The 25,410-nt window shown below is 35.9% G+C and overlaps 1 protein-coding gene across 8 annotated transcripts in view; it reads left to right on the forward strand.

Annotated features, from left to right (window-relative positions):
• Window positions 1-25,410, forward strand: part of ZNF280D (zinc finger protein 280D) — a 46,948-nt gene that overhangs the window by 4,494 nt on the left and 17,044 nt on the right. For 5 of the 8 annotated variants that reach the window (XR_002466890.3, XM_021546309.2, XM_021546308.2 and 2 more), the window contains 12 exons: window positions 338-489; window positions 4,215-4,280; window positions 4,392-4,762; window positions 9,610-9,727; window positions 16,767-16,876; window positions 18,427-18,656; window positions 20,606-20,763; window positions 21,216-21,316; window positions 21,409-21,555; window positions 22,110-22,244; window positions 23,672-23,916; window positions 25,025-25,165. Coding sequence is in view for 7 of the 8 variants with exons in the window: in XM_021546306.3 (XP_021401981.2) it covers window positions 338-489; window positions 4,215-4,280; window positions 4,392-4,762; window positions 9,610-9,727; window positions 16,767-16,876; window positions 18,427-18,656; window positions 20,606-20,763; window positions 21,216-21,316; window positions 21,409-21,555; window positions 22,110-22,244; window positions 23,672-23,916; window positions 25,025-25,165 (1,974 nt within the window). In the remaining variant the exon portion in view is untranslated. The other 3 variants (XM_021546311.3, XM_021546310.3, XM_077785887.1) reach the window with 3 other exon arrangements.

Below are 25,410 nucleotides of genomic sequence, written 5' to 3' on the forward strand. Positions count from 1 at the left end.
CTGTCAGAGGCTTTCTCTGATAGTTACTGCTGTTTTATACTAAAAAGCTTAAATTCTGTGGAGGATATCTTTGGTCTTTTCAATAGCAATGAGCATCCAAGTAATTGTGAGAATGGTAATGTGGCGTCAGTCTTTGAAGACCTCCTATGTCAGATCATGGTCAACCTGTAGAGAACATGGAGGGAGGGAGACTGTTCTATTGGGAATTATTGGCAACTGCAGTATTCCTTATTGAACAGTGAAATATTTCATGAAAGTACTGAATGTTTTGGTATATGTCGGTGTTTTTTTTGTTTGTTTTTTTGTGTTTTTTTTTTTTTTTTTTTTTACTGACTAGTCTCAAGATGGCAGAATTATTTATGGAATGTGAAGAAGAGGAGCTAGAACCCTGGCAACAGCGAGTTAGAGAAGTGGAAGAAGATGATGAGGACGATGACGATGAGCCAATCTTTGTTGGGGAAATCTCCAGCTCAAAGCCAGCTACTACATGTAAGACAACACTTTTCCATAATTTAAAACAGATCTTTCGAGGTATAGAAAGTTAAACTTAGTTTGGAAGTATAGACTTCTTAATAGTATGACTTACGACATTCCACACCTTAAAGCTATACGTCTTTCTGAAAATCAGAATTCTTAAGAAATTCTGTCTTAAATCCCAGGTTATGCACAGCTTTGGTTACTTCTAACCTTAAATCTGTGAGGTCAAAATAAGGACATTTGAAGGCGTTAGCATTAGCGACAGAGTTTAAAAGCCAGTATATACAATGTTGAAATCATGCATGTAATACTTATAGTTAAAATTTAGTTATATATTTGGGAGTGTCTCGCTCCTAAAAGAATGTGCATGAATTTAAGTCTTCCTGTTACACACTTTTTTTTCTCCACCCCTCATTTCACATGTTGGTGATTATCATTCTGACAAAACCAAGGTAACTGTCTTCAGTGTCTATAATAAAAGCACAATCTGGGAAGTGACTAATATGAAAATACTGAAAGCCTGTCTGTGAATTAATTACAAGGTTTTTATTGGTAAATTTACCCATCCTTTGTGAAATAGAGATTTTTCATCAAGTTCCTTAGTTTTCTCCTAAATGTAGGCAGTGTAGGGAGTGAGGTTAGGTGGTTGTGATGACAGGAGATGTCATGTTTGTCCTATGCTTGGGCTTTGGCAGGTAAGTAAAGAAGGCAATTTTTTTCTTGTTATTTTAATTAACTTTAGTAATTAAAGGGTTTTATTTGTGTATCTGTCTTGTGGTCAGTTTTTAAGAGCTGTGACCTAAGGTCTCCCTAGCAGTCACATATCCAAGACTTTGTCTGGTGAGGTTTACTCCTCACAGTTTCTGCCTCATCTCTGCTAATGCTTGTATCCAAGATTTCCATAGTAGCTTTCTGGAGGTGTATAATTTGCAGTAAAGGATCTCAAGACAAAATGTTACACGAGGCTGTTTGTCACACTCTGCTGCGTGGATTTCAGAGCTGTTATCAGCTGTTCAGTCATTTTAGTTCATAATACTTTCATCTTGCATCTATTACTTTTTTGCTTATTAGGATAGCAAGTTTAAGGTTTTTTACACAAGGTTAAAAAAATTAAAAAATTATTTTAAATATCACATGATTACAGAATCTGATATTTAAGTACTCTCACCAGAAAATATTTTTTTAATAGTGAATATTTTAAAAATACTCTGAAAATTTGAAGACTAATTTTTAAATATTCTTAAATTTTCTGCAGTTACAAGCATATAGAATGTTTGAAAAATACCCTGTTTTCTGGATGGTCCAGAGACCTCTGGATTGCTGTTGGTCATTGGCAGTAGGTCATGGCTTACAACAACTATTTTAAGGCACTATTACAACACATGTGTTGTAATAATATTCATGCCAAGTTTGATTGCAATTGTTGTAGCCTCCAAGTTTGTTTTTTGTAGTGAAAGAATAGAAATAATTCAGGTGAAAAATTTGGTATGATTCTGTAAACTTCCAGAACTTTGGTAAAAGATGGAGACTTAAAACAGTTTGCTTCTTATTCTAGTGGTGTCCATACTCGGTCCTGACACAAGTAGAATCACTTACGGTATAACTTGTTACTTTATCTTTTTTCCTTCCCTTTCCTCAACTTTTCTCTTCTTAATCTTCTACTTCACTATCAAAAACAGCTATGGAAGAATGACCTCAGTTCTTCTCTGGCTTGTAAGTAGTACTACCTGGCACTAGTCAGGCTTCAGTTTGTTTTTGGTGATAGGCAAGATATCGTGAGCTCAGCTTTGCTTATCACTGTTTAGTTTGCACCTGATCAGATGAAAAATTGATGACAAATAGAAACTCACATATAGGTCTTAATTTTTCTGAAAGGTGTAGTTTCTACAACTCACTGTATTTTCTTGGCCTTTTCCTGACAGTACAATTACTAGTTTTTGTACAGACTGTGTGAAAAACTTGAAGGAAATAGTAAAAACCCCAACTTGGACCTGCTGTCAGAGAGCTGTGTAGTATGACATGTTCCTTCTGATCTGCTGGAGGACTGTTTTGGCTGAGATGAAAAGTAGTTCACACTTTGTTCCCTTTACCTTTTTCTGCTACTGCTCATTTTTCCTGCAGTTACCGCTTGTTGTTCTTGCTTCCTGTTTCACAATGATACAAACCTGTAATTTGTTACTGTTTTAAAATGTTACTCTGCATGTCAGCATGCTTGTGCTTCAGTTCTGTTTTACCTAAACTTCGATGGAAGTGGGGAAAGTGCACATCAAGTCTATGATGAATCAGTTGAGTCATGTAAATGTAGTATATAATTTCAATTAACTGGCTTTCTGAAATGTTCTTTTTAAAAGCAATAAAATCTACCTTTGTAATTTAGAATGTGTGCACGTCAGATGTCTTGACTATGCTTTGTAAGACATAACTTCTATAAAAGTTTCTTTTGTAGGTAGATGGTGCTTTAGTTTAATTTCACTCCGGAATTCATGTATGAGGTATAGATTTGTTAACATTCACAAAATTTATGTATTCAGCTAAATACCAAAACAATTTAATCCTGGTTTGTAGGTATCGTTATGTTGAAGTAAAAATAGTATTACTATTATAGGACTAAATTTTGTCATATCTTAAAAAATGCAAACCTGTTTGACTATGTTGGTTGCAGTTGCTTTTTTATTAGTATGATCTAAATGCAGGCGGCAGGTTGAAAGCTGTAGTGTTCTGAGCTCTACTGGTATTAGATATATTTATTAACTGGTGAAGTGTATACTAATGAGCTGCTGCTGGTAGCCTTAAGGTTGTTAAACACAAAAGTGTAGGTACTCTGAGAGCTATTGTTTGAGAACCTGATGTCATTTGACCCTAGTTTGAGAAGTTACTTCAAGCCTTGCAGGTTAGATATTACAGAATCAACCTAATTTTGTATGCATATTTTCACAGGTCAGTGAAAGCAACTTGTCAGCAACACTAATGGAACTGAGAATCTGGGAGTAGAAGAGTATTTTGATTTGATGAATATTTTTCTAACTTTCTGAAATTGTCTAAGACTAAGACATAAAAGGTTGGGGAATGAGAGTGGCATTAGTTAGGGAGTAAATGTAATTTAAGAAATTGCATGTGATCCTGCTGAGCTAGATACAGACTGGATACAGACTACCGTGTAGGCTACATAAGAAAATCAGTGCTTTTGTAATGCAATTCTAATACAACTCCTTTGGTTGCTGATCTGTTGATTTTCCTTTCACATTGGAAAATGGATATCATGAAGTCTAAAATCCAGCTTGTAAGTGCTGTGTTTGGTAATACAGAAGCAAATGATATCATTACTGATTTAGAGAAAATGTTTCCTTTAATGTAGGGCAGTTCTAGTATTTGCGAAACATTATATATATGTGAGAAAGAGATGTAAATGAATGCACTATAATCAGCAAATTGAAATGCTAATGCCATGTCCTTTTTTTGTTGTTGTTTGTATTCTTCCTTTGTGTTAACCTTTCTCCAAGAGAATAAACTTTGAGATTCTTAAGTGAACTAACTTAACCAAAGAGGAGTAGAAGAACATATTCTAATTTGTACAAATGACACTTGTTTTTGCAAGGTTTTTGTTTTAGAAATAATATTTTAATTTATAAGCCAAATCCTAATTGGCATAATTAGTGTATATAAATGCAGCTTTTAAATTTCAAAAGCAATGAAGCTATTAATTTATTTGCGATTAAGATAAATGTAACTTTTGACAGATATATTGAACAGAGTCAACCTCAGCTCACCACGAAGGGGGATACAGAATGGTGCACCCAGTAGAGGTACTTTATTGTCCTAATATGGTAATTACAAAAAAAAAAAAAATCCACAACAGTTATGAAATATTTGACTGCAAAATTACATAAAGATAACTTTGGAATCCTTTGCAACAGGTACAGTCACTACATTCAAGTCTGAGAGTCAGCATTACGTGACGCCTGCCTCCAGCCCGGGTGCCATGCCTGCCCCATCAGTCTTTCAGACTGTGCCCAGACATGCGAGCAGCTTGGTGGCAGTTCAGCCTTTGGCTGTCGCAGTGAATGTTTCGGGAACTTCACAAACACTGCAGAGACCAATTGCTGGATGTTTGTCGATGCAGCAGGTGCCTGGGTCAAGTTCTGGAATAGCACAGCCTGTTAGCAGACCTGTAACCATTCCAGTGACAACACAGCCAGTATCAAGAAATATCACAGTTCCTGTAGTGGCTCAACCTGTATCCAGGCCAGAGACTCCTGCAACAGCACAGCCTGTAATACTCAACCAGGTAAATCTTTTTCATTTAAGACATAAAAGGTATGATTACTTTTGAATAAATTAATGAAAAAAACATACTGACTCAGTCTAGTGCTTTAAAGATATGAACTAGATTATAAACTAGCATTATGTAAGCTGTAAACATTCTAGGACCATAACCTTGCACTGGTAAATTAAAAGATATATTTGGAAATACTGATTTGGAAGATGCAAAGATGATAGCTTTAGTAAGAGTAAAATGGCATTAAATGAAAATCCTAGAACTAGAGAAATTAGTACTATTTAGATTCTTTATGTTCCATGGAGAAGTGTTGCAAATTCATTCTCTAAATCTTTCAGATTTCTGTGCTCAGACATTAATCTTCTGCATTGATAATTTAATTTTTAAATAGCTTGCATTTAGTGTGTAAGGCAACTTTGTGGGTTTTCCACCTGTTTTTGCAGTGCCTTGCCTTGGGATTTTTGATTCTTAAGAGAATGCTGTAGTAGTAGTTCCTTAGTGGGTTTTGCTTTTTCATTCATGTGGCACATCAGTGAAAGCATTGTGAAACAATAGTTTGATAAGAAGTTTAAGCAACCAAAAGTTGAATGATAGCAGGTGAAGCAGTTTGGTAACATACTTGTTTTGCTTGAAAAGCCTAAGGGAATTGTGCACATAGGTGATGTGTCGTAGACCTTCCTGGATTGCCACATAACCCCAAAATGTTGCCATGAGGGAGTTGCGGTAGATGCTGGTTTGTTGCCTTATCTGTTGGACATATGTGAGAGAGAAAGAATGAGGATTAAAATTCCATATTTGTATGAGGCAAACTATGATGCAATACCTTCATTGAAAATAATTCATGCTGAAACTGTTCAGACCATGTACTTATAATATTAGCTACTATTGTCAGGTCAAAATGAAGCTTGACAGTATGAACCATCCCATTGTCCCTGCAAATACACATACCTGAGGTTGTTTCAGTTGTTAGCCTTTTGGTGTAAATAAAAATCATGCAGCCTAATGGATTCTGCATTTGGTGAGCAGAGCAAGCAGACTGAATTAACAGAGTTAGGCCATTAAAACGTGAGGATTGGAATTGGGTGTTCTTAAGACTTGTGGCTAAATAATTGCTGATGTGATGCTGCATTTTAAGAAAAACAGAACTAAAACAAAGCAATTTAATTATTGCCTATCAACTGGCTAGCTGAATCTTTGGCAAATTCAGCAGGAAAAATACTCATACTTTCCAGTTTTGAGTCTTTAGCAACTGACTGATAGTTTACAGAGAGAAATTGTGGGTGTGTCTGGTGAAGCAGGTAAGCTAAATAAGTCTGCCACTGTTAAGAAGGCCTAAGAAATTATATAATTAAAAGTCCAGATATCAGTAGGATATCCAGGTTGCTTCTTTAGTCATCTTAAATCTTTATTAAGCAGGACAGATTAGTACAGAAAGGTTTGGAACTTTACATGATATACACACATATTACAAGTCTATGAAGTTTTTTATAAGTTTGCTGATGACATAGTATGCATTATTAAATCCTCTAAAGGTGTGCTAGTATGTCCTGCAGAATCTTTACTGTAGAAGAAAGCCCTCTCCTTTACTTCCCTCACACACACACGCTCATGTTTCTGTTCCAGACAAAGCTGGTAGGGGCTTCTACAGTGTTTTTATGACAACCCCAGACTAAACAGAGCTAGGAAACCTGAACTTTTCCACGGGTTATATGTAGGCTGGATATAGCTCATCAATACAGTGATTTCCTTTAAAGAAAGCCTGCAGTGTACTAATTTTTGTGATACTTCTTTCTCGTTCATTGAATTTATGTTACAGATGAGGCTTTACTTAAGTATTTATAGGGGGGACTTTGTCAAAATCTGCAGGTTGTTTTTCCATGGCAGAGTAGAGAAACTGCTGTTTGAAGAAGTTGCAGCCATAGGACATGGAAGAAGTTCTCTAGCCATGTATAAATAATTTCTGTCTATTCCATGTTAGACTGACATGCTTTAGAAAGTAATGCATCCTTATCTGGGAGATCCAGTACAGATTCTGTGGTCTCTTAAAGCTTCTGCTGTTTGTTGAAGTTATGGTCTTAGACACTTTCTTTACAGTGTTAACATTTTGATAATGGTTTTCATGAGCCCTTAATTTTTTTAAGGTGTCTTAAATGTAATATCCTGTTCTTTGGATGTTAAATTCTTGAGTACCTTGAAGAGTTTTCTGTTTGGGTTTTCTTTCCTTGCTTAAAACATGGTGAATCTTCCATATCTTCAGCTTAACTCTTCTAGATTCAGAACTGTATTTTCAGTTTCAGAATGATAGAATTTGTTTATATTGTTATTACCACTTGATGGTGTTATACTTTTTGTAGAGGAAGAAACTTGTCTGATATGCCTTTTTCTTAGAGAGGTACTATAATTTAGTGTCTTGGGCAAAGTTTTGTGATTTTTAATCACTCCTGCCCCATGATGTAATTTGCTGTTCCTAGTGTTATATTTATACTTGCCTTATTTTAGCTCATGTCTTTAGTTTGAATTTTATTCATTTAAGAGCTCCTTAGGATTTTTTGATTCCTCAGCTGCTCCCCATCTAGTGTTTATTTCACTGGGGGCTGCTGTTTTACAGTGATGATTTTCTGCCTTGGGCTTTCTGTGACAGTTTTGTTCATACACGTTCTGTTTCTTCCCAGCTTGATTCTTTGTAAGTGGTAAAAGCTTCAAATAAGTTTTTCTGGAAAGTGTTTGACCAATGGACCTTCAACTTCCAGGTGTTGAAAGTTACCTTTGAAAATACCATGTTGAGAAGATCACTGTGAGGTATAAGTAGACACTGATAGGACCCCTTTTTAGCTGAACATCTTTTGGAGTGCTTTTACATTCAAAATACAATGCAATATTTTTTAATCTCAGGATATCATAAGATTTCTGTGGGAAATCTGTGTGGCTGCTTTTGATTGCTGACTGGGATGAAACACATCTCCTTGATTGCTCAACAGGTCCATAATTTGTCTATTGTGTTGTTTGGTATTCCAGTTTTATCATTGAAATACCCCTTTCTAATCACAAGCTTGATTTGCTGACTTCCTAAGTCAGTCTGGTTTTTGTCTTGTTACTGTACTACATGCTGTGTACTAACTGTTGTGCAGTTCCAGAAGTTGAGTTGATTTTTATTTCAGTTATACACTTTGCAGCAGTTTTAATTCAGTCAGAGCTACTGTTGCATTTCATAGCATAGGACTGTCCTCTTTAAGAAAAAAATGTCCTTAGCAGTGATTATGTTCTGTAATTCAGTGCTCGGAATGCTCTCCACTAAGCCACAGCCAATTCTGTCTTTCCCGTACTTCCTAGGCACTTTTCTCAGTTAGTGTGACTCCGGTTCTGGTTGTTCCTAGGCCATTTTGAGAGAACAAAGGTCCAGTACTATGCATTGTAACTATTCAGGGTGGGTTTAGTTACCAATTGCCATATAGGCTTCCATAGTTGAAAATCTAGGACGCAGACTATGAACCCAGTATTGTCACTAGTAGTAATGAGGAATAGTAGTAGTATTTCGTAGTAGTAGTCACCACTATTAAAAGTAGTAATGTAATATTTCTCTTCACTTGAGCCCTAGGAAATTAACTTACAAAGATGTAGGGTTTTGCCTTTCTGCATGTGAGAGGACCTGTACATGTTAGTTTGATATTTTATTTGGTTGGTTTTTTTGGTTTTTGGGGCTATTTTTTTGTTTCATCAGTGTGGTAAAGGTTTTTGGTTTTTTTTAATATGTTTTCTAAAGCATTGGACAACACTGGGGGATTTGTATGTAAAATGACAGAGCAAAATTATGTTAAAATAATACCTGTTAACAGAAAAGGACTTTTTGAAAATTTGGCTATGAAATTGTCAGGTTTTTGTTTTTTGGGGTTTTTTTGCTTGCTGGATACGTTTAGTATATACTGAGATGTATCCATGCCATCAGAATACCCAAACTATGGTCTTGTTGAAAATTAAAATATTGGCAGGACATAAAACCAAAGAAATGACAGACTAGTAAGAGATGCAGTGTTTGTATGTAGCTGTTGTATTGGACACATTTCAGATGTAAATGGCCTGCACAGGGCTCTGCACTAGGAGCCTGCCACAAGTTTATCCCCTGAGCATTAGTTGTGCTTGAGGTGTGGCCTGCAGGCTGAGGTGCTTTGCTGTCCTTTCACTGGCTCTTCTGAAACTGTTGTGACTTCAGTAACACCTCCTCTGTTGTGACTGCAGCTCATGTAGCTGTTACTAATAGCAAATACAGCACAGAAATTCAGTACCTATTTCCACAGCTACTCCTGAACATCCAGCTTTAATTTGGTTAGGTGGATTAGGTGACTGCCCAGAAGAAAGAGTAGCTCTTTATTAAGGTCCTGAACGGTCTTCTTTTAAGGAGATGTGCAATAAAAAGGCAGGATGGGGGGAGCAGCATCTTCCTTTTTGTTCTGGTATTTAGGAGTCCTGAACCAGATTATCATACCTGTTTATGTACTTGTGCTCCTTTAGATTTCTTTCCATTAAGTTTGGTGTACATGAGGGTAGTTTTCAAATGTGGAAAATGTTTTAAAAACACAGGGATGTTTTCAAATAAGTAGCACAAATGTGAATGGGAAGCGGTTTCTGAGCTTACAATTATTTTTACTATTCTGAATACACAGCTGTAAAAACTAACAAGCACAGGTGAGAATTGCAACTTCATTAAAATATCAAAAGAAACTGTTTTGGGGAGATTGTAATGAACTTGATTTTCTTCTGAGTACTTTTAAGAAATCATATGTTTTTAAACCCTTTGAAGCATGCAAGTAAAAAAATATTAAACCTCATATTTCTTTTCCCTCTTGAAAATATCTTATTAGGATTATATTATGGATTCTCCACCAGATGCACCAGATAATACATCTGGTATACTGTTTGGTGTGAGACAGAACTCGGGAGTTCCACAGTACCAGACTGGGCCAACAGTGAATGTAACAGGTGAGTATAACTGTAGTAGTTGATAAGAGAAAGAACCAACCAACCTAATGTCCTTTAACTCTAGAGCAGATCTATGGGTTATAACTTTAAGTAGGATTTCTGTAATATAGTATGGCTACTTTTCCCCCTGTACTTAACACTGTATAATGTTTGATGAAATAAACTCTGGGGTTTTGTGTTGTCAGACTTTGCTTTTCAGTGCATTAGACTGACTATAAAATCAGCTGATGTCTTCTTATAATGCTCATTTAGATGGGAAAAAGCATTGCCAGATCCAGTGTATCTTTATTGACAGATAAAGGTTTGTTTTCAGTATACTCATCACTCTTTGGCCTGTGGGAATAGGAAAAGACTGTTAGCAAAAGAGGGGCTGTGAACAATACCTGAAGAACTGAGTCTGCTGAACGGATTCCCTGTAATGATGATCTTGGTTTTCTGGCTGATATATGCAGGAGATGATCATTCCTGACAAGGAGGGGAGGGAGAGAGTATGTAATTTGACAACAAAACCTTTTTTTTTCCAACTAGCAGTAAATTTTTAATTTAATCTGTTAAAAAAGAAGCCAAAAAGCACCTTTTTTGTGAGTGCGTGTCACAGCAGATGAAGTAGATTTTAAGCATGCAGTGTATTCAGTCTTAAGAAGGCTACAACTTGGGACTTCCCTCCTCCTTTTTGAAGGATTGTACTTTTGTAATAACTGACCAGAATCCCATTTTTCTGTCTTGTAAATTATGGATGACAATGACTTCTGATTCTTCCCTGCACTTCTTAAGTGCAATGAATGGCCTGACTAGTCATATTAAGAAGCTACATAGGACAGAGGGATAGTTAGTATGCTCAGCTTCATGTGATGATTTTGCATTTTTAGTTTAGGCATTCACTCCAGAAATGTATCGGTGAACAGTTAGCAGTGTATTTTTTTGCTTGTGTCCAGCCGTTCTGTTGGTGTCTCAGGTTAAATAGCTTTTAGTCAAGTAAGAAATGTTTTTTTTTTTGCAAATAGTTCAATATTCAAGCCCTTCTTCTCCAAAGGACAGGTATTAAAGTTTAATTGTTTGTGGGGTTTGGTTTTTTGAACTTTGGAGACTTGCTTGTATACTTGTGTTAGTCTCTCACTGAGAAAACAATAAAATGCTTATAAGCACTGAAAGTTGCAATTCAAAGCATTTAAAATGTGCCATACTTAGTCTATGTTTATTTCTGTAAGATGGCAATAGGATTTGAAAGTTAAAAAAGTTTTATTATTGTGGCATGAAACACTAATATTTTTGACACAGAAGGCAAATTTAAGATCCATTTCACTTTGCAGAAAGGAAGTGTCTGTGTATTGTGTGGCTTGGCTTGCTTGGTGAGGCCATGTAATGAGATTGAATTCATGTTCATGTATGCCAAAGCATACTTGTGTCGGTGCTATGCTTCCCTAATTCAAATACAGCACTGTGAGCACAAGACATTCTGGAATACGTATTTAAAAGCAGAATCCTTTTGGGAACTGGCCTTTGATGCTCTGCAGGACAATATAACTTACAATATACATCGATCACAAGAAACATTTTTTAGTTCAGTGTAGCATAAATATTTCTTTCTGAGCATTAAGCAGGGAAATGGTAGGTTGCTAATGGACACTAACCAAGCATCTTCTTAGGCTGTTAAAATAGGTGGTGGTGTTTGTGTAAATGGCATTGGTAACTCTTCCATGCAGGTCAGATGGCACTGGGGATGTGTGTAAAATGTAGCTTGCTTTCTGAGAGTACTGTGAGAACATTGTCCCACAAACTTCACCCACTAGGAGGAGCGAGAAATTGCTGTGACTGAAAGACCTGTCGTGTGGAGTTGACTGGACTGCATCCATATAGTTCCAGATTAAAGGGAGGTGTTGGTTTAGGACAGTGCACTAAGAGGCCTGAAGCAATTTGGCTTTCATGTGCCTATTCTGGTATCACAGTACATTTGGTGCTTCCATTCTAGGTTACTATTTCTGATGTCTTTTTCTATCATGTATAAAATCAGTCCCAGCCAGCACAGTGCACAGAGCAGCATTAAGGTTTTTACAGTGGTGTTCTGAGTTCAGAAACCTGTCAGCAAGGTGGTGCTGCAGCCAGTATACTTTGCTCTTTCTTTGCCATCATGGATGTGGTACACAGGAATATTGTGTGTATGAGCACAGCCAGCTCTTGGGTAATAGCTACAGAAGTGTTCACTAGTAGCACAAAGTGACTAAAAAATAATTATTTGGCTATTGCTTTTCCCTGCTGTCCTGAGTACTTGGAGTCCCTGTGACTTGCTGTGTAGAGAATTGAACAAACTAGCCTGAAATGTGGTTAGTTCATGTCCATATTCCAGCTGAGAGAGGCACTTTCATGATAAGAGATATCAATCTGATTTATACCAGCAAGATATTAAATAATACTTGGAGTTGGTTTGATTAATTTTCAAAACAGGCCTAATTATTTTTTACATGAACAGCAGAACTAAAACGCACATGTGCGTATTACTATAGTTCTTCTGAAAGAGAATTTACTAGTCAGAGTTCTATAGACTATAACTACTCACCTTTATAAATATGTCTTCAAAATTGTTATCACAACGTGTTAAGCTTTTAAAATTGGATTTATGAACACTATTTTTAACGTATGAAAATAGTTCTTGTTTCCAAATAGGGTTTTCTGCAGTCAAATAAAATACGTCACTGAAGATCCTTGTAAACGCAGTCAGACCTTGTGTCTTTTCCCCATCCCTCATTGCAGAGCTACGCATAGTTTAATACACAACAGCAGCAGTTCCTGCTGTAGGTTGGTGGCTAGATGCTCAGATAGCCTCAAGTGATACGGAGGAATGGTAAGGTCACACCAGCTGTATGGAAGCCTTTGCTGAACACGACACATGTCTGTGTAAGCAGCTCATGAACTGAACATGGTGTGTAGGTAAGTTAAACCCCCCTAGGAAGTTATACCGTGTAATTAATAACCTGATGATTTTGTGAATGTGTGAATGAATGAACCTTACGTAAACAATGCATAGAGTGAGGCATTTAAGCTTGATATGTTTATGTCAAAAAGAAGGAAAGGTGTACTACAAAGGAGAATGTTAGGATGTTTAGGTATCTATATATCTATAATGTAAGTGAATTACATTTTCTCATGTTTGAGGCACAGTGTGGCAAATTCTTCAAGACGTTAATCAGGATTCCCTGCTTGGAGTCTACCTATATGCATTGATTGGGGAGATTCTCCAGACTATTGGCCAAGTTTAGATAGTTTCCAATGAGTGAACACAGCTATGGGTACCAGAGGGCTATTTTGTTTCTTCTCAGAAGTTTGAATAATTTGGTGTGACACAAAGTATCTCTGCTTGATGAGCTTCTTGTTACACCCTGAGAAATCATTGGAGCAGCTATGTCATTGTAGTGGGAAGAATAGACCAGAATGTACTTAGCTTAGAGCACTCTGTCTAGAACTGAGGCCTTTGACATATTTTATTACAGTCTTAAGACTATTTGCAGTCTGTCATTGTGAGAGGTTTACTAGACCTGTGCTGGTGCTTCAGACTTCTTGGTTTGTAACTGTGTCTTTCATGTTACTTGAGGACTGATCTCTGTATTGACTTCATATAATCAGGAGTAATCTTACAGTGACAGAGACATGGGTTTCTGACAAGATGGAGCTGAGTATTTATGGGCATGTTCATCAGCCATTCAACCTCCCAATTTCAAAGTTGTTGGTGGATTTTTTTTTGTTGTGGGGTGTTGTTTTTTGTTTTTTTTTTTTCGTGGGGTTTAGGTTTTGTTAGGTTTTGTTGTTGTGGAGTTTTGTTTTGGTTTTTTTATTTGTTTTTACTGATTTTCTTCAGAAGAAATACTGCAAACCGTAGGGACATGTGATGTTCTTTCAGAAGAGAACAGATAGATGTGCTGTGGTTGGTCATTAGAAGTTACAACACTTTTTTCATTTTGCATACAAACTGAAGTTTACAGAGTTATATAAGAAACTAAAACAGCATTAACGCAGAACCAGAGAAAAAGGAGAGGTGCTTTTCATCAGAAGCACAGAGCTTGTTCCAGATAGTGGGCATTGCAACTGCTTTGCTTAACTTTATTACTGTGAACTCATCTTGTCTCAGATTAGAGTGGGTCAAGGTGTGAAAAGTAGGTCAAATGAATTCAGGTGGCCACAGTATGATTTACTGGAGTTTCACAAGTGGGTCTGTATCTCTTGCATTTACCCTTTCCTGCTTCACTGGCCTGGGCCTTCAGTCTGAGTTGGATATTTTCTTAACTTCAGTATGGCATATTAGCTTAGGAAAATATTTAAACTGCTTTGTATGGACTCTAAATTGCATCATAATGTGTTCTAATTACCATGGGAAGAAAATGAGGTTCTTTAAATTAAAGTACTGTAGGTCTAAATGAGAGTGGTTTTGTATCTAAACCTCCTGCTTGCTTCTGAAGGCAACAGTGTAACTCCAAAACAGACCAGGCTTATTGAGGGTGGTGCTAGAAGCAACTTGGCTGTTTCACCTACAGGTAACTGTCCAACAGTTGCACAGGTGCAAAATGGATCTTCAAATGGTAGGAAGATGGAATGGATTAGCTGGCAGTGCTGCCTCTGTGTCATGGAAAAAGCTAACACATCTGTAGTGTTTCAGTGGCCAGTGTTTTTAATGCTCTTAAGGCAGTGTAAGCAAGTAACTGTTCTTATGTTGTAAAATAAAAATAGCTATTCTATGGAAGGATTTATGTACCTTTGCAAATTAATTTACCTGAGGTTATTAGCTGTTCAGATTTTAGACATTTATTGTTTAGTAGGTAGGTTTGAATTTTATAGAGCAGTAATAAGTAATTTGAAGACAGATTATAAAAATAAATGCCCCTGACCTCATTCTCTTAGTTCAGATTTTCTGTGTCAAAGATGGGAGTAGGGGGTTGAAACTCCAAAACACAGCCAGCCAGAAAATCAAGATTGAAAGAATTCTTGACTTAATTCTATGACTGCTGAATTTATTAACTAATTCTGATTAGAGGAAGGAAAAAATCATTTTAGCAATGCCAGGCAAGGTAGTAACAAATTAGATTGTGGAATCCCCATCCTTGGAGATACTCAGAAGTTGATTGGACTCTTACACTCTGAGCATAAGATTAGACTTGCTTTGACTGGGAAGTTGCAGGAAACCACCTCCAAAGGTACAACCTAAATTATTTTATGAATCTGCACTTTAACTAATTATTGAAAGTGTACTTTGGAGTTTTCCACCTTTTGTTTTTTCCAGCAGTGTTTCTGATATAGTTTGAAATAGTAGTCGGAGGGGAGAAGGTCTATTTCAAAGAAACAATGTTATTGGAAAGATTTCTCCTTCCCTGCAAGAAGAGAGCTCGTCTGGCTGTTTCAGAGTATTAACTATTAGGTGCATTTTTGTCGTGAGCCCAAAAGTGCTTTCTAGTGATTGTAATAGGCCAGGATTTATTCTTGACTTTTGAGGCATTTCCAAGACATCTTCTGTCGTATAATGTTAAAATGGTTATTTGGAATAATTTCAGATTTGGGTTTTTTGCATTTTTTATTTAGAGTTCATTGCTCTTTCAAGCTACCAGAAGGACCTGGCTATAACATGAACATTTCAGCAAAAACATTGCCTCCACCCTCTTTTGGGTGAAATAGATATTGTGCTGCAGCCTATAGTAAAAAAAGATAACTGAATGATCCTGCTAAATTCAGTAAAAAAAGATGTTGATCATATTCATTGAGAACCTTATTTTGCTGAGTTTGTCTCTAAGCCATCCCATCCTGGCATAGCAATTTCTAATCTGTCACAGAATCCAGCACTGAAGCACTGCAGAACACAAGGTTTTGCTGCAGAACTGGTTTTCTTCAACTCTGTTTGCACTTAGCTCTGATGTGTCAAAATGTTTTTTCCAACTGTAATAGTGAAGACTTGCAGTGCTCTTTTGTAGTAATCTTTTACATGACCATCCACTCATGTGAAGGACTTTCTACTTAATCATGATTCTTAGCAAAACTGTTATCTTCAGGAAAATTCCAGTTTATTTATTGTCTAAGCAGGACTATTTTTATGTAAAAATGTATAACACCATTGCATGGTCATCTCTTAACTCATACACTTACTAATTCCCTTATATTTGTTTTTGTTACATCTTTTCATAGGCCTCACAGGGAACAGTTGACTCTTACTGTCAAGATGTTGTTTCCTGTGTTTAACTTCTAAACTACTTACTTAGTATGCAGTTCTCCAAATCTGTGAATGACTTGAGAATGCATGAGAATTTCATCTGGAAAAGTAGCTCTTGTTCTGATTTTTTTTGACAGTTTGGAGAAAACTCAAAGCTTAGTTTATTCATTGAAGTTTAAACTAATGCAAAGCTTTAATAACTCTTTTGCTCAAAAGGTATTAATAATTTATGTTGATAAGAGAAGCATTATTTCCTTTAATTACTGGGAGTAATTATTAATTTAGAGGATTTATTCTCTAGGTTCTCCAAAGACATCTTTGCTTAACAGAAATAATGCACTTGAATAAGCCAAGATTTCAACAAATATCCAGTAAGAAATAGCCTCATAATTGAGATCCAAATGGTGAAATTCCTTTCCAAAACCAGTTATCTGAACCCTATTGTGATAATGATCAGTTTGTGGCAGAAAACAGGCTTTGCATATTCATTTGAAAAGTTTGTGAAACAAAAACATCAAAAATCCATCCTATCCAGGATGGGGTGGGCTGGTAGTGCACAGAAGAAATGCTTTCTTCCTATCATGCTGCCTTCATCTCCTCATGTGTTTTTCCTTGTTGGTAAGATTTTGTAAAATCTGTTTATCAGTCTATGTCAAACAGACCAAACTCCAAGTCAGTTTGGGAAAAAGGATGAATAGTTAAAAGATGCTTGTAAAGCCTGCTCATGGTTACTACAGCTTTATTGATGGTAATAGTTTTTATTTGAAATAGCATATTTTACTTGAATACTACCACTACTACTAAATTGAGTATTCTGTTTGTGAATTCTGAGTCTTTGTTTTCTAAATTTTACAGGGACAAACGCTGCATCCAGCACCATTAAAAATGGAGGACCTTTTCCACGAGCTTGTCCAAAATGTAATATACATTTCAATCTTATGGATCCTCTGAAAAATCATATGAAGGTAAAATATTTTGGGGCTGGTAAGCATTATAGCAAACTTTGTGGACTTCTCTCTGTTATCAACCAGAGCCAAATGCTCAAAGTCATGGAGAGCAGGAGAGGAGCAGGGCAGCTCTAAATCTTGCTACTTTTTGGCTCATGTTTCCAATCTGCTGAAAGTGTCTATGAGAATAAGCAGCCAGGTGACCCACCTCTGTATGAGATTGCAGCTGACACAAAGGTGACAATGTAAACTTGCTGTTTTTCTTGATGTATCACTTGGTACAGCAAGATAAAAATACTTGATACTTAATAGATAAAAGAGTAGGGAAGAATTTTAATTTGTAGTTCATACTCAAACACTGTGGTAAACAAAACTTTTGGAAACTGAGTGTCATTTTATTTGCTTGTGATACTACTTCTGCTATTTCTGGAAACATTGTTTCCTGAAAAATATTTATCATTTGGCAAAGATTTTCACAATTCTCAGGCATATATATTTCATTTCCGGGACAGAGAAATGGCTTTGCAGTCTGTCTACAATGTGAATATCCAAAACAAAAAGGAGTATCAGCTACTGTATAACACAAATTTGTGAGGATCTGAGTTACTGTTCTCACAGATGGTTCTGATTTACACTGTTACAATACCCTAAATAGTAATTGCTGTCTCCTTCGGCTCTGAAACATAAAATTAAGAAATACAGGTAGCAGTGGAAAAAAACCCAAGGGTTTTAACTCTTTCTAATCATTATTTGTACAGAATAGCTTTTGCACAGAGTACATCAACTGAATGAAGGAACCACTGAAGAAGTGTGTTTACTTAGGATACTGAATTACAATTCCACAGCATGACATTGCTCCTTACTAGTAGGCCTACGGAAAGTAGTCCTGCATGGTAAGAACCATTATTTGGCAGGAGAAAAATTTGTCCTCTGAAACATTCTAATTTTGTTGGAAACTGCATAGCATCTTCTTTATGAAGTATGTTTTACTTTTTAAGTGATAAGTTTCATGAGATGGCTTTTGGACTAAGCATTTTTATGTATACTTCAACATAAAGAAGCCTGAACAATGTCTATTATGTGATTCAGAATTCTGAATTTTTTACTAATGCTGGAAAGAACTTTTAAAGGTTTCAACATACATTCTTCTCTAAGAAATAGTAAAGAACAAAACTTCCCATTAACTTTTCAAAAAACTTGGCTTGTCAGCAAAATACTTGCATGAAAGCTGCTTTTTTCTTTCTTTTTATAAAATGTAAGTGAAATAGGGTTTTTTTGCAAGAATAAGACAACACTGGAATTATTTGCTTGATTAAATTTATCTTACGTGAACCTATGAGAATCTTCCTCTTAAGTTTTATAATATATAGTGTTTTATTACTTAAACACTAGTTAAAGATGAGCTACTGTTCAAAATTGAATATGACTATACTCAGTGTGTCAGAGAATTAAGCTTTGCATCTCATTAGTGCCTTCAGTTTTTAAAATGCTGTTGTCATTGATGCAGTTTGGTGAGACTGATCCCTTTGTTTCCGTCTGTCTCATCTCTTCTCCCTGTTTGCATTCAGTATTGTTGTCCAGATATGGTAAATAACTTTTTCTCAGAAATGGTCAAAACAGAGTGTTTGAGCACAACAAGCAAGACCACTGAATCTGAGAAAGGAAAGCTGATTATGTTAGTGAATGACTTTTATTATGGGAAGGATGAAGGTGACCTCCAGCAGGTACAACAGGAGCAGAAGACTCATACGACTTTTAAATGCATCAGTTGTCTCAAAGTTCTCAAAAATAACATAAGGTATTTGAACTAATTTCCTTAATTATTTGTTAATCACTTACAGTCTATAATAGTCTCATGTATTAAAATTCTGTGTGTCCGGAGTAGAGTTCCTTTCATACTGAAATCTGATAGAATTGGGTGACTAAACAAAAATTGAATTAATTTTTACTTTGCATGTATGGCCATAACTTGAAACTTTTTACAGATTGGAGTATGAATTTTAGTGGTGTCTGACATAAACATAGAGTTTTGATAAGAGCAGTTGTAGGACATTGGGGTTAGAAAGGGTAACGCAAAGGATTTTACAATTTGCCATCTGGATTGATGGCGATATTGGTAGATGCGAGTGTTAATTCCCTTTAGGGATGCACAATGACTAATAGTCAGTAGTTCACTTATGTAACATCTGTTATTTTGTTGGAGTAATTTTACTTCCAAATGCTGATAAAACCCCAGTAAGCTGTTTTAGTAGGTAGACAAGTTTGTGTCATCGTTCCTTTGGAAGTTAAGGTCACTGAACTTTTTTACATGCACTCTTCAAGGGAAGCTGAAGTAGCAGAATGTAAAATTGAAAAATGGGCTATTGTTTCAAAGGGCACAGTCTGCAAGTTAAAATGAGCAGTTTTATGCTAACATTAGACACATATTATTGAAAAAAAACAAGTTTTCTGTAATTAAAACAATGACATTTGCTATTAATCATTAAATAGGCACTATTTTCTACTCAGCATTATATTGTAAGCAATTGGTGCTGTGGTGCTTATGTGTTCCACAGCAAATCATTAAAAATGTACAAGCCGTTTTTTTTAAATTTCTGTAGCATTGACTTTAGCCATATTAATTTTGGGTGTAACCTTGTGGCTTTATTCCATAGTTCTATAACTTAAGAATTTTTATTCCGAGGTTTATTTTGCACTTTTATATATAGTGGACAAAATAAATACATCTTTACCATCCTAATTAATGGATAGCTTTTTTTACTTAAATTCAGAAAAGCAGAAAGTGATTCATCATGGTAATCCCCAGCCTTCTTTAAAAGATCTGTGGTTGGACATACTGTTGCAGTAATTTTCTGTGAAGGTGTTATGCAGTAATAGTGTCAGTTTCTTTTCTCTGCTTAGAAAACTGGATAGACTGTTGGCTTTTTCTGGTTTTCTTGTTTCTGTTTTTTAAGCAACTGCATGATAATACAGGGTTGAGCTCAAGAGACTATTCTCCTTGCTCATTTGTTTTTTTCTAGTTCCAAGGTCTACATTCCTTTTGTGAGTGTGACTTCAGTTTAATAGTTCCTCTTCAGTCTGATTGATGAACTGAACATGGGTGCCTGGACTTCTCAGCCAGAATAGGTTCCTACTTCAGACAGATGGACAGATTAATGAGGAAAAGCTGGTAACTTAAAGTAGTACCATACCAGTTTCTCCCACTCTGAATGTTGGCGGCACAGGGGCGGTTTTGATAACTGTCCTTCATAATTCAACATCAGGCCTAAATACCTTAGACAAAGAATGTTCTAGGAACTTCTGCCATGGTTTCACATACAATTGTCATGTCCAAATTGCAGATACATTCTTGCTATGTAATACTTTTCAGCAGAGCTAAAGTTACACATGTTTCAGAATGGGGCTTTGAGAGTGCTGGTGGTGAATGAAGTGTGAATGATGGATTCTTCTTGTCTTTACTTATTTCCCTATATTTCAAGGCAAGAATTTTGTCTAAGCAAACATGAGAAATGTAATTGATTTAATTTTACAACATGTTTTAGACTTCATGCGTGTTCCCTAAAGTCAAAATTGCTAGTCAGCTTTACGTTTGTTGCGTGGTTTTTTTTAGCACTTACTACTTAATTTTTTTAAAATTGAGAAGTGTTTACCGAGTAAAATTTCTAAAGAATCCTGTACATCTTACATATGATATGTATAAGGAATGTTAAAATGTAGTTTTTTGCACCTATTCACTGTAATTTAAAGGTTTATGAACCACATGAAACATCACTTGGAGCTTGAGAAGCAAAGCAATGAAAGCTGGGAAAGCCACACCACCTGCCAGCACTGTTACAGACAGTTCCCCACGCCATTCCAGCTGCAGTGCCACATTGAGAGTACACACACGCCTTACGAGTCGTCCAGTGAGTTGGGTCCTGTCACACTGAATTTTTTTCTAAGCCAAAATTTTTAGAAATTTCCTAGTGTTTATTTCCGGGATTGTAATTTCAGAATAAATATGCTGTATTCGAATAACAATAATCTGAGATTTAACATAGGAACAGAGCCCTTTTTCTTTTGAGAGCAATATATATGCAAAAAAGTATTTTTAACAGCCTTTGTTTTTTTCTTGCATTTTTTTGTTTATTTTTTTATTTTTAATTGAAAACTATTTTAAGACCTCATGCTTAAGGCCCTTGCCTTTCTGTCTTTCTGAAACTGTGCAGGGAGTTTCTTCTAAAGAGTAGAATGACCATTAGATTTCTCTACTTTTAGTGATATATATATATATTTCACATATATATATGTATTATAATTTATGTACATATGACCCCTATAACATTTTTACTTTTTTCTTATTTTTCACTTTTTCTAGCGATTTGTAAAATCTGTGAATTATCATTTGAAACAGAGCAAGTTCTTTTGCAACATATGAAGGACAATCATAAGCCAGGTGAAATGCCGTATGTTTGCCAGGTATCTCAGAGTGACTTGTATTTAGATTACACCACTCCCCTGTCTTCACTGTCAGTAAACTTGTAACAAATAAGTCTAATTTATTATTTTAGGTGTGCAGCTACAGATCTTCAGCTTTTTCAGATGTAGAAACACATTTTAGAACAGTTCATGAAAACACAAAACATCTGCTATGCCCATTTTGCCTCAAAGTTATTAAAATTGGAGCACCGTATATGCATCATTATATGAGGCATCAGGTAAGCAGATTTTTTCAATCCTTAATGCTAGAAAAATGCTAAATACATATAAGGAATCTCTCTCTGAAAAAACAGATGTGACTGGTTTGTATGGTTGTTACTGGGTAAGAGTAGTTAATAAGAATACATTAGAAGAATTTCAGAAATCTTTAAGGGAATTGTCTTGTTTTTGCATGATAGCAGCTTCCTGTTTAAAGTAATCTCTGAATATCCTTGGAAGAATCTTTTTGCTATTTGGTTTCTTCATTATATTGTAGTGATTTGATTCTGCTTTACTCGAGGTTACTAGCAAACCCTCCACTAGTTCAAATAAAGAAAAGGATAATGAAGTGTCTTGCAACTGGGAATCTGATTCCTCCTCCTCTTAGTAACTGTCCTGCCTTGCATTTTCAAGTATCTAATTCCTACAGAGTATCTTATCTTTGTATAGTATTAGGAGTTTTTTTGTTTAGTTGGTGTTTAGGGAACTGCATGAGCATTTATTGAGACAAGCTAGGGCTAGAGTTTTGTCATGCCACCCATGATTACTACAAATTGTCATTTGTCTTTAACAGAAAAAGGGAATATACCGTTGCACTAAATGCAGACTGCAATTTTTAACATGCAAAGAAAAAATGGATCACAAGACTCAGCATCACCGAACATTTAGGAAACCCAAGCAATTAGAAGGCTTGCCTCCTGGAACAAAGGTGAGTGTTCATGCAGGAAAACTTGAGGGGACAAAGGGAAAAAAAGGTCTTGGTAGAGAAAAGAGTAGAATAGAAAGAAGTGCTTTTCTCCTTTCTTTTCCCAAACAAAGTGTTGGGATTGTATTTTTTGTGTGTGTTAGGTTTTGGGTTTTCCCCTCATTTTTAAAACTCTAAAAAATGCTCCTGTTTGAAGGCACAGTTTGTGGTTTCTTCCTGGTGATCCATTGTTCCATACACCTACGTATAGTCCAGTCAGAGCTGCTGCCTTCTTGAGCGGATGGTTAATTTGTCCCTTTCCATTTATACTTTCTTGTGCTGGGAGCTCCTTCTGCATCATTTCTTGTGAAGGGTTTTCAGCCTAGGGAAAGTGATGGCAAAAAACCATGAAAAAAATGCAAGACCTATTTCTGCATAGACTATATATGCTTAAAACTGGGTTCACCAGGTCTTCTTTAGCTTCATCATTTGAAGGTATGTGAGGAAAACCTGGGTCCTCTCAGAACACTTACACTGTCTTTAAGTCAGTCTTTCATTTCTCAAGAAGGAACTACTTAGACTAGGATTTTCTTGTAGATTTTGGGAGGACTTTTTCCAACAGTTTTTTGGTAGAGTGTCAAAATATATGTCCTTTCAGTTGCAAGGAAGAAAAGTTATTTTGATCAGCTCTTCACAGTTCATTTGCTGTAGAATCAGGAAGGGAAATTACATCAGTTGCTGTTGATTGCCTTGTTTGGCAGAAGGAATGTAAAGCACCAATTCTTTACTCTGCAATGATATCTCAATTTTTTAAAGATTTCAGGGTCTTTATGACTGAATAAAAGTTTATGTTATGTTAAACTTCATGTCAGTAGACCTTGACAGGATGCAAATGATAATACTGAAGAAGGAATCATATTGTAAGTCAAAATCACATTTGAGAGCATGACAAAGGAGTTCAAGAATAGCAGATGAGAGGTCAGGAACCAGAATTACTCCTTTGAGTTCTAGGATGAGGAGCAAACATATCTGGAGGGAGTAGACTGGCTCATTATGAGGCAGTAAGAAACAGGACATTTTTGTTAAATCCAGGCACTGGTGGGATGGTTTGATATTCTTCTAAGTAGGGCTATTTGGCCTGACACTTTTGCTACTTTTCTTCATTCAAGAAAGCAGGATCTAGCCAGTTGCAGCCCTGGAAAGAAAACAACGTGTTTTGGCATGACTAACTATTTCTACCAAAATGAACTTTCTAAGCATCCAGTTGGCCATTAGAGATTAACTCCAACAGTATTTTCAGTGTTATGTAGTTTTCAGAGTAATCTTAAATCACGAGAATTTCTTATGCTATGATTTATGCTGTAAAGTGGCTTAAACTTTGAGACAAACAGAATTAGGAACTTGGAGAGCTTATATCTGAACAGAATTTTTTTTTAAATTTCATATTATAGGTGACTATTCGAGCATCTTTGGGATCTCATCAGTCAGGATCATCAGCTACATCTTCTGTTAGTACAAGCAGTTCCACATTTCAGTTATCACCTAAGGCTAAAAATACGACAACTAAAAATCATAACAAATCAAATACAAGCAAATCAAGAGGAAAATCTAAACAATCTACATCAAGGAAACAAAACACATGGACGAACAGCAGAAAAAAAAAAGAACCTACAAATATAGCGTTTCATAAGCTAAGGTAAAATACTACCATTAAAATTGTTAAGTAGGCTTTGAACATAAATAACTGATCATCTAATGGTCTTTCAGTAACTTTAATGCTGTAATATGGAAGACCTGGCACCTCAGGTTTGCCAAGAAACCAGATGCGTAAACTTTGCACATACTGATACTGTGGTTGTAGTTCTAAATCTCCATTCACTGTTTTTGGTGATGGCAGACTACTTTATGATGGAAGAACATGTGTTCTGGAAACTTCTCTTTGCCACGTTTAGAAATTTTCTCTGCATGGAGCCTTTCTTTTTATTTTTCTTTTTTTTTTCCTATTTTTTCCCGATTTCCTTTTAATTATTTATTTGAACCTGTTAGTTAAAAGATAAAATCCTGTCTATCCTAGGAGATACAGCATTTTAGGGAGCTAATTAAAAAATCAAGGAAGGAAAAGCAAGTTATTGGGAGAATGCTGTCCTTACCTTGACAATTTATTGGGGTTTGCTGTCCTTATGTTACAATTTTCATGGATGTTTTATGGACTATTTATTACACTGGAGTGTAATTTCATTGGTTATGATGAGTTAGCATGAGTTACAGATGGAAGATGTCACCCCTCCAGTTTCTAACTTTCTCAGTGTGTAGCTCTGGGAGAGAAACAGAAACAATCAATGAAACTGAGGAAGAGCAGGATTATATTCTTGCTTTGTAGCTTTTTTAGAGCTTGTGGGTAATACTGGGGTGATAGAAAAGCCAAAGGCTTTTTTTGTGCATGGTGATGGATGGAAATAATTATTGGAAATACTTCTCAAGTACATAGAGACAACAGTAGCACCTGAAGTTGGAGGTTCTCATCCACTGCATAATCTCTTGTTTCCAGGAGTGGCCAATAACAGATACTTATATTAACTTTCACTTTTTTGTTAGGATCATAATTAAATCATAGTTCAAGTAAAAGCAAAGTTTTCTTCATTTGTGCTAGTGTAACTTTTAAGTATTTAGCTGATACATATTTAAGTTCCTCATTTTTCCCTGGTATAGGCAAGCTTGCTACTTACTTAAAGCAAAAAGTGTGAAATACTTATCTCTTCTGAAAATGTTGCTATTAACTGATAACTTTTTCATGTTACTGTTAGGTATCATGGGGGAACTCACAAATGCATTGAGTGTTTCTCAGGAATAAAAGATTTTGCGAGTCACTTTCCTGCTTACGTCCACTGCAGTTTATGCAGATACAACACCAGCTGTAGCAAAGCCTATGTGAATCACATGATGAGGTGAGAACTCTTCAAAGTTTTTACTGGCTTAGTAAATACTTCATAAGTTAATGTAAGGTGTGAAGTGTTTGTTAGGTCAATTCTGAGCTAGGTCCTCAGACTGGCAGGGAAATGCATAAGGTTGGATTTTTTACTTTTTAGTAGAGTATTAAACTCCACATTCTTGTTTTGCTTTCAAAATCCAGTGGTTCAGGCACTATTATACCTTTGCTTCAGAGTTTCTATAGTATCTTCCATAATGACTT

Source organism: Lonchura striata, chromosome 11, assembly GCF_046129695.1.
Source record: "Lonchura striata isolate bLonStr1 chromosome 11, bLonStr1.mat, whole genome shotgun sequence".
Lineage (NCBI taxonomy): Eukaryota > Metazoa > Chordata > Aves > Passeriformes > Estrildidae > Lonchura > Lonchura striata.